At 37.5% G+C, this 16,913-nt stretch overlaps 1 protein-coding gene across 5 annotated transcripts in view; it reads left to right on the top strand.

Annotated features, from left to right (window-relative positions):
- The window catches only part of CEP152 (centrosomal protein 152), a 91,819-nt gene that overhangs the window by 26,865 nt on the left and 48,041 nt on the right, over positions 1 to 16,913 (top strand). For all 5 annotated transcript variants that reach the window (XM_032343652.1, XM_032343649.1, XM_032343653.1 and 2 more), the window contains exons 10-12: positions 2,694 to 2,841; positions 4,501 to 4,592; positions 5,425 to 5,588. In XM_032343652.1, coding sequence (XP_032199543.1) covers positions 2,694 to 2,841; positions 4,501 to 4,592; positions 5,425 to 5,588 — 404 coding nt within the window. The remainder of the gene's footprint in view (positions 1 to 2,693; positions 2,842 to 4,500; positions 4,593 to 5,424; positions 5,589 to 16,913) is intronic.

Here is a 16,913-nt window from a genome sequence, read left to right as displayed (position 1 = left end):
ATTGGTTAAGTATAACACCCAGTGCTCTTCATAACACGTGCCCTCCTCAATACCCATCACCAGATTTCCCCCCATCCCCACCCACCTCCCGTCTGAAACCCCCACATTGTCTCTTGGGGTCCATAGTTTCTCATGGTTCATCTCACTCTCTGATTTTCTCCTTTGGATTTCCTTCCTTTCCCCCATGTCCTCCATGCTATTGCTTATGTTCCACATGTGAGTGAAACCATATGGTAACTGTCTTTCTCTGCTTGACTGCTTGACTGTTAACTTCATTTAACATAATCCCCTCCATTTCCATCCATGTGGATGCAAATGGTGGGTATTTATCCTTTCTGATGGCTGAATGATATTCCATTGTATGTATGGACCACATCTTTTTTATCTATTCACCTGTTGAAGGGCATCTCGGTCCCTGCCACAGCTGGGCTGTTGTGGACATTGCTGCTTTGTTGAGTCTTAAAGCTTCAGCCTTTAACCATCTTGAACTGCATGTTCTCACTCAAGCTACCCATAGAAAAGAAGGAATAACTCATTTTGTTTATTCATTTTTGAAGGTCTTCTGATTGTTTTTTTTTTTTTTTATTATGTTAGTCACCATATAGTACATCATTAGTTTGATGTAGTGTTCCATGGTATTGAAACTGAGCAAGTTTGAGTGTAATTGGTTTCCCTGAACTTGTCAATAGGAAATAACATGGTTCAGTTGATTGTTGCATTTAGTCAAGTTATTGCCACCATCAGCCTTCTCTTCATATGTTTTTCATATCTACTTTTTCTTGAACTTTCTTTTTGCCAGTTCTTAGTCTCTTATAAAAGTATTACAGCCTCCCCAGCCCATAAATGTTGTCTCCCCACCCCTTCTCACATATACATTTACGCTGTTGTTAATGTTAGCCCATTCATTGTGTTTGCCGTGTTATTTTGGCGCTTTAGGACCACGCTTTTCAAACTGGCTTGGGAATCCGCAGCAGTGTGCCAAGAGGTTTGCACTGTTGAATAAACATGGAGCAGTTTCCAGAAGCTTCATTTTGCTCAGAAATTTGGTAGAAAAAATTTAAAGCAAACATGACTACATTATGAAATAGAATGCAAAATTCACACGAATTTTTTTAACTAAAATAGAAGACTTCAGAGTCCCTTTTCTCTGCTTAGTGATGCTGTCAGTATCCTTATGAGGTGTACCTTATGTTACTATCCTTAAGGCATTATTGGGCTTTAGGGTATCCTATGGATCAGGTCGCAAATGCTTCTCTTTGCTTCAAAACCCTCCCTTGATATTCTTAATACTTATTTTCTTGAGGCTTTTTCAGGTGACTTCAGCCAGTTAACTTACTCCTGCCTGTCTCATGCTCTGCAATTCAGCCTGTGTAGTCTTTCTTTTTTGTTTTTGTTTTTTTTTTAAGATTTTTATTTATTTATTTGATGGAGAGAGACACAGCAAGAGAAGGAGACAAGCAGAGGGAGTGGGAGAGGGAGAAACAGGAAGCCTGACGTGGGGCTCTTGATCCCAGGACCCTGGGATCATGAACTGAGCTAAAGGTAGATGCTTAACAACTGAGTCACCCAGGCATTCCCATGTGTAGTCTTTCTTGAATGAGAAGGGATGATTTCTTCTACATAGGCTTGGGACTAGCATGGCTTATTACTCCTAAACACATTTCTCTTTTTGAAGAAATTTGAATATATTATATACATGCTCCTATTTTTCCATATATCCCCATACAGTTACACACATGAATGCATGCATGTGTGTGTGCACAAGTGCGTGCACACGCATACACATACATCCTGTCTGGTTTTCTGTCATTCATTTTTAAAGGGTTGTCTGTTTGTTTTTATAACGCTCACTGTGTATAAGGCATTACATAGGTACCTTCAAGGAGACTTTATTAAGAAAAATAAGACAGGGGCGCCTGGGTGGCTCAGTGGGTTAAGCCGCTGCCTTCGGCTCAGGTCATGATCTCAGGGTCCTGGGATCGAGTCCCACATCGGGCTCTCTGCTCAGCGGGGAGCCTGCTTCCTCCTCTCTCTCTCTGCCTGCCTCTCTGCCTATTTTGCGATCTCTCTCTGTCAAATAAATAAATAAAATCTTAAGGAAAAAAAAAAAAGAAAAGAAAAATAAGACATGTAAAAATATAATAAAGAGACAGATTAAGTATAAATGAAGTCCAGAGGAGGGAAAGATTATTTTTGGCTGCTCAGAGTAGAATGAGCTTTTGGCTCTTCAGAATAGGTGAGTTTCCATGTATTTATCTGAATCCTTGCTGTTTTGGGATATAGGTTCCATGGTTCAAGGTGGTCTGCCTAAATGTATATACATACACTTATACTGACAGTGTAACATGCAGATAGAGGTAGGTATAATACATTTTCTTTGGCCTGAATGGAATCTCGTTTTAGAATATCGATGTCTTGTGATTGTAGAACAGAAAGGACTTCAGAAATCATTGAATTTAACCTTTATTAGCGTAATTATAAAAGAAAAAATAGATGGAGAAGTTGATGACTCCCCCAAGATAATAAAAGTTTGTTCTAACTTCCAGTCCTATGTGCTTAACCTTGAAAGAGAAGTGATGCTGCTCTGTGATGATTTTATGTTTGAGCTAAAATCCAATTATGTATTGTATTTGTTAGTTTAGTATTTAATAACTGATCATGAAAATTACTTCTTGAATACTTTTTCTACTTAGGAAGATATTTGTCGTCATTTGAAAGATCAAGTGAAAGAACTGGAAAGGAATCAAGAAGCAATGAAATTAGAAAAGACTGAGATCATTAACAGATTGACGAGAAGTCTAGAGGAGAGTCAGAAGCAGTGTGCCAACTTCTTGCACTCAGGTGGGTCTCTGGGATGAACCCTTGTCTCCCCAGGTGGCTAGTATAATATGCAGAGAGAACAGAGTAGGATCTGTGAATTATTAAAATCCAGAAAAGACAGAAAAGATCATCAGTGACAATTTTTTAAACATTACTAGTATATATGTATAAAAGTATAATGCGTTTTCATTAGATAATTTAGAAAACATAGATAAGTACAAAGTAGCAAATAAAAATAACCAATAATCCTGTGACACAGAGGTAACTTTTTAATGTTTGAATGCATTGCCCTCAAGTGAAATTGAAGACATACACTTAGGTAATTCCCTGCTTCTGCACATAATACATTTTTGAAAACATACCAAAGCTGAATGTGCAAAAATTGAACAATACAATGTATGTTAGAATGTGGGTTCTATCCCTGGGAAGTAAAAATGATTATGAAATCCCATCATATTTTGCTTTTTAACATCAGTCTGATTGTGTGTTTCTATTGTTTTGTGAAACTTCTTTAATTGTTTTTTTTCCCCCTCTTGCACTTAATCTGGTCAGTTGAAGCTAGGGAGTTCTATTTTTGTCATGATTAGATTTCTCATATGGTTTCCATGGTATTAAGTTTGTGACCTACATTGTTCATCATTAGTTTCAGCAGTACTTTTCTTATCCGTTTTTATAGAATGACATTAGAGTAAAAGGCAATAAAATAATCACATGTTTATGCAAACTGTCCCACCGACAAAACTGCCCTGGGTGCTGGTGAGTAGCTCCTGCTGTGGAAATAGCTCAGTGGTTCTTCAGGACCCAACATATGAAAGTCATGCTTCGGCACATAAAGCCTATTCAGACTGTTGGTACAATGTGTATCAGAGTCACTTACTCAGAAGCTGAAGGTGCTGAAGTCAAAGGCTGTCAAAATATGTGTGTGCAGAGGTTTTGGAAGGGGCAAAATTTGGCTTATACCATTCGGGCCCCCGCTCCCTCTTCAGTTTTGTATCCGTTTGTTTCACATGGCATTATTTAGTGAGCTTTTCTCCTGGCCACTAAAGGGTTTGAAAATACTATTTTCTTTCATTGCATAATATGCCATCATTACTCTGCTTAACCATTTCCCAGATGCTCATTTTCTTTTGAGAAGGCCCCATAAAGTTCCTTTTAAATGGGAGCCTCCCCTAGTACATTTAAAACATTAGGTTACCGAAGTTTCCGAAGCATGGCCTGAATGTGGTTTTTTCACATGTGGAGGTGGGGGTGGTGGAAATAAAAGCATTTCGAAAGAAGCTAAAGGCAGCAAGATGTAGTTTTCTTATTAGAGGGTAGAAATGGGTTCCAAAGAATTTTTGCTTTGGCTTTCTATGAGTTGGAACGTTATGCTCCTGTTAAAGGACTTGTGGAGTATTAAGGTCTGTAGATGTGGCTGATTTGATTCAGAGCAAGGTCACAGTAGTCCCAAGTCTTCAGCCTCCCAGGGACACAAGAGGAGCCATACTAAATGTGGACACGTCTTGGAAATGTCTGGATCTCCTCCTTCTGGGTCCCAGTGGCTACACTTTTGTGCTCCTAGAAAGGTAATGAAACAGAGCTCCACCTTCCATAGCCTCAGTGGATTCAAGGTCTTCTGAACATCGTGGGTACTTTGTCCCTTTACTTGTGGTGTACTCTGTGATTTTTTTTCCCCCACAGGCTCTGTACAGGAGGTGGCTCAGCTACGGTTCCAGCTGCAGCAAGCACAGAAAGCACATGCGATGAGTGAAAACATGAACAAGGCTTTGCAAGTGAGTGTTGCCACTTGGAAGAGACTCTGTGGGTAGCTGAATTAGGCAGTGCTTACATCACTTTTCTGAACCTTGGATTTCTCTGTAAAAGAGGTAGTTGGACCATCTCCAGACCAGACACTGAGAGTTGTTCGCAGTCTAACCCACACAGTTAGGTAGTCAAGCCCTGGTCCTTCTTGACTGCAGAGCCAGGGCACCGCGCCCCCACCCCCAGGCTGCCGGTAGCCTCCTTCACGTGGCGTGTCCTTTCATTTATGGGTGTATCCCGGAATTAAGTACATGTACAGGTGTGGGGGACCTACAGCTCTCTCCCCTCCTCCTCCAGCGCTACTTACATTTTCCGCTGGAGGACGAGTTCCAGTATTACCTCTACTGGAAAGACACATTCTGCCTTTTCCCACCGGCAGACTGAAGTACAACACGTTCTTGGCAAACCAGTCCACTCTGTCCTCTAGAATGCCAAAAAGTGCTGCCGTCAATTTCTCCGCTCAAGGGACACTTTTTGTGGAGGACAGAACGTAAGCGAGGGAGGTATGAGAGAAGCTCCTTACATTTGCTTTCTCCTTCATTTATTCATTTGTTCATACAGTTTACTTGAAAACTGATGTGTGCTGGCCTTTCTAAAGTCATATATCTCTCTCTGTGTATGTATACCTCTAAAGTTATTAATGTATATATCAGTTGTACACCTGTGTTCATAGCAGCATTATTTTAAAGTTATTTTTAGTGTATGTGAAGAAGCATTTCTGCTGATTAAAATGAATTTCGAAGCATAGATGAATGACTGATTCTTTCATATAAGAAAATAATTTTCAATAATTTTATGTTTCAGGAAGAATTAGCAGAACTGAAAGATGAAATTTCTCTCTATGAATCTGCTGCAAAATTAGGAATACTTCCAAGTGACTCAGAAGGAGAATTAAATATAGAACTCACTGAATCATATGTGGATTTGGGTATTAAAAGAGTCAACTGGAAAAAATCCAAAGTGAAGAGGTATTAAGAAAATCATTTACTATAGAAGAACCTACATTAATAGTACTGATGATACATGTAAATAAGTGACACCAGGCATGACCTGATGAGTTGACTAGGGGCCTTGAATATGGGACAGAAGTTTTTAGTTATTTCTAATGAAGTGTAAATGTCTGAAATCAAAATGAACGAAACCTCAACTATTGATATTGTACTATCTTTGGTACTGGTAGGCACATCAGTTTCAATAAGGTAAAAATGATGAAGTTACAGTTAAAATATACAGAGTAAATTCTATGACTGTGGTTATATATCTTTTATTATTAAGGCAAGGACGTATTATTTTTATTCACTCTGTGTTGAAGTCGGGTTCATGGCATTTATCAATGTATCAATGGCATGTGAGAAAACAAGCATTAATTTTTCATAGGCTCTTTCCTGTGACCTTACTTTTAACATAGAGATTCTTTTAGTCCACTGTTTAACACAGATACTTCAGCAATCTCATGAAAGGGAGGGCCTTATCATCCCTTGCAGGGAGTGAGGTGGTAGAAGAGGGAACACATTTTGGTGCATTAAATACTTAGTAGATGAATGGGCAGGATGTACACTCTTGAGGCAATCGCAGTCTGGAAGATGCTACCCAAGGCTCTGGGAGTGGAGTACGGAAGATGAGGATGAAGATCTCCCTTCCGGCAGGGAGTTTGCATTTGCCTGAGCAGGGAGAGGGAGACCTACTTGTGAGCAGCTGAGTGCTGCATGCTACACATTATCCCTGATGAACGAAGAAGCGTTTATCCAGTCATTCCTTCTGCTGATGTGGGAGAAGGATGAAGAATGGGTGTGTGGCAAGGATTGCATGTAGGCCAAGGAGAGCCTTTCTTGAATGCATTCATATGCCACACACCCACGGGCTAATCGGTAGTTTCAGACTGAGTTTACCATCATCGTTGTTCCAGGAGAGTGTTGATTACCTGTCGTATTTCAGGTATTCTGCAACTAAATACAAGTGTATGAATCTCCTGAAGGTTTTGCTCTACAGTAGGTTTTAGAAGTGAGGTATTTTAATCCCGTGATTCTATTTTCAAAACAGTAAGAGGACATTGAGAAAATTGAAATCTAAAGTGATTGGGTAATACTGTGAAACAAAGTGTTTATTCAGTTCAGTAAGGCTCCATTTATCTGGAGGGTTGGTCTTTCGGGACGTCTGTTTTGACAGATGACAGCTACAACCCAGCAGGAAGCTAGAACACAAATAGCACAACTAGCATGGGCACTGTGTTTAAGCAGGAGTCTCCTGCAGGCTCTTACCCAGGGTCTTACTGACTTAGATTTGTGTGTATCCCGTGAATTCTCTGAGTTCCTGGCTGTGCAGTAGCTGGGGCAGAGATTTGGGAGAGGTAATGCCAGCGTTTGAGTCTGCTAGCTCAGCTTTAGCAGGGAGAGAACTATGAGAACCACAGCTGTAATCTCCCTCAAAATGACCATGGTCATACTCCTGAGTTTTGAAGAAAGCCATCATCTTTGGTTAGTTAAAGCAAAAAAAGATTGCATGCATTGTATTTTTTAGACGGATGTATATAAAATTTTGAAGTTAAAAGGTAGTTATCTGGAAAATTTACTGCTGTGAATGCTTTATTTCCTGTTCATGCCAGGTTAGTTCTAAATGACTAGTGGAAAGAGCATGGTTTTTAGACCCAGATTTTGTTTTGATTTGCAGTTTCGCCATTCATCACTAGCTTTGTGATCCTGGGCAAGTTTCTTGGTTTTCTGAGCCTGTTTTCTCATCAGGCTTTTTCTATTAAGTAGATTATAGGTGTCCTTTGGGGTTAAAATGAGGATTAAAATATAAAGGACCTCATAGAATATGTTCTTGCACATATTAGGCATTTATTTTTAATTAAAAAAAATTATTAGAGAGTGAGTGTGCAAGCAGTGGGGGAAGGGTCAGAGGGAGAGAGAGGATCTCAAACAGACTCCCCACTGAGCATGGAGCCCAATGCAGCTGGACCCCAGGACCCTGAGATAATGACTGGAGCCAAAATCAAGAGTTGGACGCCTAACCGACTGAGCCCCCAGGTGCCCCACACATATCAGATATTTAATTGTTGATAGCTATTGCTATTATTATTTAGTAGATCATTAGCTAAAATATACCATTGATACAGTTTTCATATTCTCTTTTAATTCAACATATACTTTGTAAAAGGTTTTTGATCCTCATCTCAACCTTGGGGCAACATCAGATCTGTATCTTCATTTTAGGGTTGGGAAAACTGGAGCTGAAAGGGTCGAACTCTTTTGCCCAAGAAGAGAGACCATTAGCAGAGAACCAGTCCTGGAGCCCAAAACTTCACTGTCCTGTAATCTGTTGGTTTTATTTACATGACAATCAAGTCTTTTTACTTTCAACTTCATTCTTCCTTATGCCTTGTATTTTAGAGCATTAAAGATTTAGCTCATCTCAAAGATTTTTCTCCAGGTTGTTGTTTTTGTTTTTTTTTTTGTTGTTTTAATTTATTTTCTATTTTTTGTTAACATATAATGTATTATTTGTTTCAGGGGTACAGGTCTGTGATTCATCAGTCTTGCACAATTCACAGCACTCACCGTAGCACATACCCTCCCGTGTCCAACACCTAACCACCCCATCCCTCCTACTCACCTCCCCTCCAGCAACCCTCAGTTTGTTTCCTGAGATTGAGAGTCTCTTATGGTTTGTCTCCCTCTCTGGTTTCATCTTGTTTCATTGTTTCCTCTCTTCCCCTATGATCCTCTGCCTTGTTTCTCAAATTCCACATATCAGCGAGATCATATGGTAATTGTCTTTCTCTGACTGACTTATTTCACTTAGCATAATACCCTCTAGATCCATCCATGTCATTGCAAATGGCAAGATTGCATTTTTTTTTTTGATGGCTGCACAATATTCTACTATATATATATGCCATATCTTTATCCATTCATCTATTGATGGACATCTAGGTTCTTTCCATATTTTGGCTGTTGTGGACATTGCTGCTATAAACATTGGGGTGCAGGTGCCCTTTTAGATCACTACATTTGTATCTTTGAGGTAAATACACAGTAGTGCAATTGTTGGGTCGTAGGGTAGCTCTATTTTCAACTTTTTGAGGAACCTCCATACTGTTTTCCGGAGTGGCTTGCACCAGCTTTCATTCTCATCCAGGTTGTTATTTTAATTTGAGCTATGGGAATTTGGAAAATAATACATATATGTTATATACAAATAATACATATATATTTTATTTTTTCAAGTAGACTTGTTTCATCATGATATCTGCTAAAAATGTATTCTTCTTCTGCCCTTTGTATTTAATTAGTTCTCATAGCCAAAATCCTACAGTAATATAAAGCACATTCCTGTGAATATCCAACCTGAGACATCATATCACTATTTTAGTAAAAGGATTTCTGCCTCATTCAGCTAAGAAAATGGAGAATAACTCAACACAGAGTGAGTGGTCATTGAGATTCAGCTAGAAGACATCCTCTGAATCACAGGATTAGTAAAAAAAGGTTTAGTTTGTAGTCATCCCACCCACCAGCAGTTTAATAGATAGAGTTCAGCTTTGAGGCAAAAGTAAAAATATTTATTTGTAGATCAAAAATATTTATTGTAGGAGAAAAGAGATTTGTACTTTTTCTCTGCTGGATTGTGATTCTTAGAACAAGAGGAAGCCACAGTTTTCCCAGTGTCGAGAATTTTGGTTCTTTGTTGACTTGAGCTGCTTTCAAATCACTGACCCAAATATTAGCGGCTCCAAGCTTTTATTCTCAACTACCACCTCTCTCAAGCTACTGCCTAGTAAATTTTAAGGGTTTAGGCGCAGTGTTCTATTTCACATTCATGGAATTTGAGTAGCTAAATCTGCATGCAGCTTGCAGACAGCTTCCCCTCTCCCTTATTATAGTTGGCTGCGAAGCTCAAATAATAAACATTTAACAAGTGGAATGCCTTTTCCCTTTGGTGTTCTCAGCAGGCTTCATAAGGGACTACAGTTTATTTGGACTTAGGGGAACTGACTTCCACAGGGCTCAGCAGGACTGGTCACCACTGCTGACTTTTTCCCTTTTGGGAAAGAAGAGAAAATTATTTTAGCAAGCACTTCCTTTGCTCTCTGACTTGGCTCCCTCTAGGAGTACATGATGTGCTATTTCAGTGGTCAGCATTCAGTAAGAAAAGAAATTAGGGGTGCCTAATTTGTTAGTTGAGCAAAATAAGCCTTCTGCTAAAAGTTTTCCTGATCTTACAGCTCAGGAAGATGCACTGTAATAGATTTTATATTTTTTATATAATTCTATTTCTGTGAATTATATTTTCATCTTCTACTACTATTTCTGTATAAATAGAAGTGGTTTAAATAGATGAGATCTACACAGACCTATTTATATCATATCGATGTCCTATACAGGTGTTGTGTATATTGGTAAATATGTAGTATATTATAAGAAACTCCTTTTATAATATAGTGTCTAAGAAACCCTAATATTTTGTTCTCCTTTTCCCTCTGTCTCTCTGTATATATGTGTGTGTACACATAATATATATGTATATATTTCATTTGGAATCATCTGAAACTGAAGAACAATAAAAATTAAACTCAAGATACTATTATTTATTTCTCTTTTTAGAACTACCTTTTAGTTTTTTAGAATAGTTTCAGATTACCAGAAAAATTAATACAGAGTTTCCCTATACGCTGCACCCATTTTCCTCTGTTCACGTCTTGCACCAGCCTGGAACCTTTGTTACAGTTAATGAATTAATATTGACACATTATTAACTAATGCCCATAGTTTATTTAGATGTCCTCAGTTTTTGCCTGGTGTCCTTTTTCTTTTCTAGAATTACACCCAGTATACCACATTACATTTAGGAGTTATGTTTCCTTAGGTTCCTCTTAACTTTCCATGTTTTTGATGACCTTGACAGTTTGAGAAGTACCGGTTAAGTTACTTGGTAGGAAGCCCCTCTTGGAATTTGATGTTTCTTTTATGATTGTATTTTTTTCATGGGTTTTGTGGAGGAAGACCATAGTGATGAGATGCCATTTTCTTCACATCATATTAAGGGTGCATACTAGCAAAACTATTTCTCTTAAAAAGTAACATTTTCCTTTATTATGAAAAAATTAGAAAATATAGATTAAGAAAATTGAAGAAAGTTAGAAGCAACATCATCTTCCTTTACCTCCCACAAAGAAAACCACTTTTAACATTTTGGTGTATAATTTCCACATTATCTGTTTTGTGTATTTCTGAAAGATAAAATAATGCTGAATATATTGTTTGATAATGTGTTTTTTAAATTAATATATTCTGAGATCTATAGATGACAATAAATATTTTTGTATGTATTTACGGATGGATGTGTGGATGAAGGAACTATAGTAATACACTTTTTTTAAATAAATAATGCAGTATTATTATCACAGGCATCTTTGTAGTCATGTCTTCAGGCACATCTTTATTTTTTTAAGATGTGGGTGAATATCTCACCCACATCTTAAAGAAGTCAGTACCTTAAAAAATTTCTTAAAAGAAATACCCCTTGGATATGCCAAGAGGTGTGCACATATTTGAGGTTTTTGATACATACTTCAAGCAGCTCTGTAGTTTCATTATTACCCACATCGTGTGGCAATACCTGTTTCTGTGTATCCTAGCCAGTGCTGAGAGTTTTCGTGTTTAAACTTTTTATGCAGTTAGATCCATCATTTTCTACATGTATGATTTCTTGATGGTGTTTTTCTAGTAAGCTGTATAGTTTTATTTTACTTTTTAAACCTTTTAAAATTGAGAAAAGTGCATGAAACATAAGTGTACAGCTTAACTCATTTTAAAGTGAATGCCCATGAAACCACCACCCAGAAGTAAACATTGCCAGCAGTTATTCATATGCCTCTTTCCAGTCATAACCTTGAAGTTAACAACTATCCTAATTGCTGTGTAACAATTGTTTTCTGTTTTTTTTTGTTATCTCATAAGACCTAATTATTCCTACCTAAACACTATAGGTTAGGTTTGCCTTTATATAATGTAACTCATACGTTAGATGTTATTTTTTTCTACTATAATTTTATTGAACTGTATTTAAAACACCATAAAACTCACCCATTTGAAGTTTACGGTCCAGTGGTGTTTTGTATATTGAGAGTGGTGCAACCAGTACCACAACCTAATTTAGAACATTTCAACATCCCAAAAAAGAAACCCTATGCCTACATTCCTCATACATTCCTCATTACCCCTTCTTGTCCTCACAGCTCCAAGCAATCACTAATCTACCGTCTACCTATGGATTTGCCTATTCTGTACTTTTCATATGGATGGAATTGTATAGTATGTGGTATTTTGTAACTGACTTCTTTCACTTAGCATAATGCTTTTCAGGTTCATCCGTGTTGCTGTATCAGTGCTTCATTCCCTTTTGTAGCCAAATAAAATATTCCATTGTGTGAATATATACCACCTTGACTTAGTCATGCATCTACTAATAGACACTTATTTGAGTTGTTTCTACTTTTTGGCTATAATGAATAATGCTAGTAGGAATATTTATGCACAAATTTGTGCGGATATATGTTTTTATTTCTCTTAGATACACAGTTGACCCTTGGTCAGTGCACACGTTAGGGGCGCTGACCTGCTGTGTGGTTGAGAATCTGCATATGACTTTGACTTTTCAAAAACTTAACTGCTAATAGCCTGCTATTTTTTTTTTTTTTTTAAAGATCCCATCCATTTATTTGACAGAGATCACAAGTAGGCAGAGAGGCAGGCAGAGAGAGAGAGGGGGAAGCAGGCTCCTTGCCGAGCAGAGAGCCCAATGCGGGACTCAATCCCAGCATCCTGAGATCATGACTTGAGCCAAAGGCAGAGGCTTTAACCCGCTGAGCCACCCAGGTGCCCCTAATAGCCTGCTATTGACCAGAAACCTTACCAATAACACAAGCTGTTAATTAACACATATTTTGCATGTTATGTATATTGTATATTTTGTTCTTACATTAAAGTAAGCTAAAGAAAAGAAAATGTTGAGACAATCATAAGAGAAAATACATTTATGATACTGTATTGTATTAAAAAAACATCTACGTATAAGTGGACCTGTGCAGTTCAAACCCATATTACTCAAGGGCAGCTGTTTATCTGGGAGGGGAATTGCTGGGTAATGTGGTAGTTCTATGTTTAGCATTTCAAAAAATGGTCCTACTGTTTTCCAAAGTGGCTACACCATTTTATGTTCCCACCAGTGATGTATGAGGGTTCCAGTATATTTATATCCTTGCCAACACTTGCTATTTGGTTTTGATTTTCTAATGATGTAGTTTTATTTGTTGGTTAACTATGTTGAACATCTTTTGCTGAGTTTATTGGCCATTTGTATATCTTCTTTGGAAAGATCTCTTTGAATCTTTTGCCCATTTTAAATTGGGTTGTCCTTTTATTGGTTTTGAGAGTTCTTTATATATTCTGAATACAAGTTCATTGTCAGATATATGATTTGCAAGTATTTTCTCCTGTGGGTTGTTTTTTCACTTTGATGGCATCCTTTGAAGCACAAGTCTTTATTTTTATGAAGTCCAACTTAACGTATTTTTTCTTTGGTTGCTTGTGCTTTTGACTTTCTAAGAAACCATTCTCTAATCCCAGATCCTGAAGATTTTTTTTTAATTTTTAATTTTTATAAACATATAATATATTTTTATCCCCAGGGGTACAGGTATGTGAATCGCCAGGTTTACACACTTCACAGCACTCACCAAAGCACATACCCTCCCCAGTGTCCATAACCCCACCCCCCTTCTCCCATCCTCCCTCCCCCCAGCAACCCTCAGTTTGTTTTGTGAGATTAAGAGTCACTTATGGTTTGTCTCCCTCCCAATCCCATCTTGTTTCATTTATTCTTCTCCTACCCCCTTAAGCCCCCATGTTGCATCACCACTTCCTCATATGAGGGAGATCATATGATAGTTGTCTTTCTCCGCTTGACTTATTTAGCTAAGCATGATACCCTCTAGTTCCATCCACGTTGTCACAAATGGCAAGAATTCATTTCTTTTGATGGCTGCAAAGTATTCCATTGTGTATATATACCACATCTTCTTTATCCATTCATGTGCTGATGGACATCTAGGTTCTTTCCATAGTTTGGCTATTGTAGACATGGCTGCTATAAACATCCGGGTGCACGTGCCTCTTCGGATCACTACGTTTGTATCTTTAGGGTAAATACCCAGTAGTGCAATTGCTGGGTCATAGGGCAGTTCTATTTTCAACATTTTGAGGAACCTCCATGCTGTTTTCCAGAGTGGTTGCACCAGCTTGCATTCCCACCAACAGTGTAGGAGGGTTCCCCTTTCTCCGCATCCTCGCCAGCGTCTGTCATTTCCTGACTTGTTGATTTTAGGCATTCTGACTGGTGTGAGGTGATATCTCATTGTGGTTTTGATTTGTATTTCCCTGATGCCGAGTGATATGGAGCACTTTTTCATGTGTCTGTTGGCCATCTGGATGTCTTCTTTGCAGAAATGTCTGTTCATGTCCTCTGCCCATTTCTTGATTGGATTATTTGTTCTTTGGGTGTTGAGTTTGCTGAGCCCTTTATAGATTTTGGACACTAGTCCTTTATCTGATATGTCGTTTGCAAATATCTTCTCCCATTCTGTCAGTTGTCTTTTGATTTTGTTAACTGTTTCCTTTGCTGTGCAAAAGCTTTTGATCTTGATAAAATCCCAATAGTTCATTTTTGCCCTTGCTTCCCTTGCCTTTGGTGATGTTCCTAGGAAGATGTTGCTGCGGCTGAGGTCGAAGAGGTTGCTGCCTGTGTTCTCCTCAAGGATTTTGATGGATTCCTTTCTCACATTGAGATCCTGAAGATTTATACCTATATTTTCTCTCCAAGAGTTTTATCTCTTATATTAGGTCTTGGATTCATTTTAAATTAATTTTTACTATATGATGTGATATAGAACTTCACTCTTTTGTATGTGAATATCTGGTTGTCCCAGTACCAGAATTTGTTTTTACATCCTTGTCAAAAATCAGTTGACTCTAAATATGAGGATTTATTTCTGGACTCTCACTTCTATTCCATTGATCTATATGCCTGTCCTTATGCCAGTGCCAAACAGTCTTGCTTTGTTAACTTTTGAAATTGTAATGTCTAAATCTTTCAACTTTGTCTTCTATTTCAATATTTCCTGGTCTATCCTGGATCTCTTATATTTCCATAGAAGTTTTTGGATCAATTCCTGTACAGTAACCAGCTGGGATTTTTATTGAGGTTTGCATGTAGTCTGTATATCAGTTTAGGCGAGTATTGCAATCTTACCAATACTGGGTTCTGATTCCTGAACACAGGAGGTCTTTCCATTTATTTAGGTCTTCTTTAATTTCTTTGAGTGTACTACTCATGTATTTTGTATTTTTTGTGGTTTTTGGTGTCCTAGTCATATACTTATGTTAAATTTACTCCTCGGTGTTTCATTCTCTTGGCTATTCTTTTTGCTGGATTGTTTTCTTAATTTTATTTTTGGGTGGTTAATTCCTAGTGTAGAGAGATACAATTGATTTTAAGTATATTGATATTATATCCTGACACATTGTTAAACTTGTCAATTTAGTTCAAATAGTTTTTTTAGTGGATTTCTTAGGATATTTTAGGTATAGGGTCATGTCACCTGAAAATAGAGATCATTTTGTCTGTCTTTCCAATCTGGATGCCTTTATTTTTTCCCTGACTACTTGCTCCAGCTAGAATTTCTAGTACAAGGTTAAATAGAAGTGGTAAAAATTGATATTCTTGTTTTGCTCCTCATCTTACAGGGAAGCATTTGGTCATTCTCCATTAAGCATGAGTGCTAGCTGTGTGTTTTTCATATACATAGGTGTTCTTCAGACATTTTGTTGTGAGACTCATGGTGTAGCATGTAACTGTAGCTCATTCATTTGCATATATAAATATTTAATGTGTATCTTTATTTGTATGAATATTCCAGCTTATTTTCCATTCTACTAACCATAGATTTTTAATGTTCCTTCCTAGTGCAATGTGCATACATTTCTGTTGGGTATATACTTAGAGGTGAAATTGCTTGTGGTTTGTGTATTTCAAACTTTAAAGAGGTCATGCCAACCTGTTTTCCATAGTGGTTGTGCTGATTTACCTTTACATGAGAAGTGTATGAAATTCTTAATTGCTCTCTTTGCTGACACTTGATATTTTAAGTTGTTTACTTTAAGCCATTTAATGTGTTGTGATACTCTGTTATAGTTTTCCACATAATCCATTATCCTGGATTACTAATGAGATTGAGCTCCATTGAGAAAAACTGTTTATTGGCTTTGTATGCATGTGTGCGTGTGTGTGTGTGTATGTGTGACTTGCTCATGTCCCTCCTCAGTTTTTAAATGACTTTGTGTTTGCGTGTGCATGTGTTCTGTTGAAATGTAGCAGTTTTTTCTTTTTTTAATATCTGTTCCAGATAGGAGTTCTTTGACAGTAATGTGTATTGTAAATATCTTCTCACTTTTTAACCTTTTAATTTGTCTTTTGATGAATGGAAATTTTTTAACTGTAGTCAAATTTGTCAATCATGGTTAGTGCTTTTTATGTTTCTTTTAAGAAATCTTTCCTGTGGGGGGCACCTGGGTGGCTCAGTTGGTTAAGTGGCGAACTCTTGGTTTTGGCTCAGGTCATGGTCTCAGGGTCCTGGTACTTGGGGCTCTGCACTCAGAGGGGAGTTGACTCAAGGATTCTTTCTCTCCTCTGTTCCTCCCCTTGCTCATGCACTCGTGTGCCTTCTCTCTAAAATAAATCAATCTTAAAAAACAAACAAAAACTAAACCTTTCCTATTCTATGCTGCCTTCTAAAAGCTTTAATACATTGCCTTGTACTTGAGTTTTACCATCTCTCTGGAATTGCTGTTTTTGTTAGGGTTTTTCTGATGGGTCTTGCTTGTTTACATGTGCAAATGAACTTTATAATTAACTTGTTCTACTCCTGGAAAAAGTCCTGAGAATACAATAGAATACAATCCTAATTTTTATTAGGATCACATTAAACATATGCATTGACTCTCTCCCAGTTCTTAGGGAGAATTGATATTATTATGATGTTGAATTTCTTAATCTAAGAATATAGCATGCCTTTTAATTTGCTTAAATCTATTTTTGTTTTCTCAAAAGTGTTTTGGAATTTTTTATATTTAGGTTTTTGCACAAATCTTGTAAAATTGATGCTTAGATATTTTTGCAATAGTAAGTAGGGTATTCATTTCTGTTATTTCTTCTTGAATAATGTTTGTACATATGAT

The sequence above is a fragment of the Mustela erminea genome, chromosome 5 (genome assembly GCF_009829155.1).
Source record: "Mustela erminea isolate mMusErm1 chromosome 5, mMusErm1.Pri, whole genome shotgun sequence".
Taxonomy (NCBI): Eukaryota; Metazoa; Chordata; class Mammalia; order Carnivora; family Mustelidae; genus Mustela; species Mustela erminea.
This window is presented reverse-complemented; position numbering and strand designations above follow the sequence as displayed.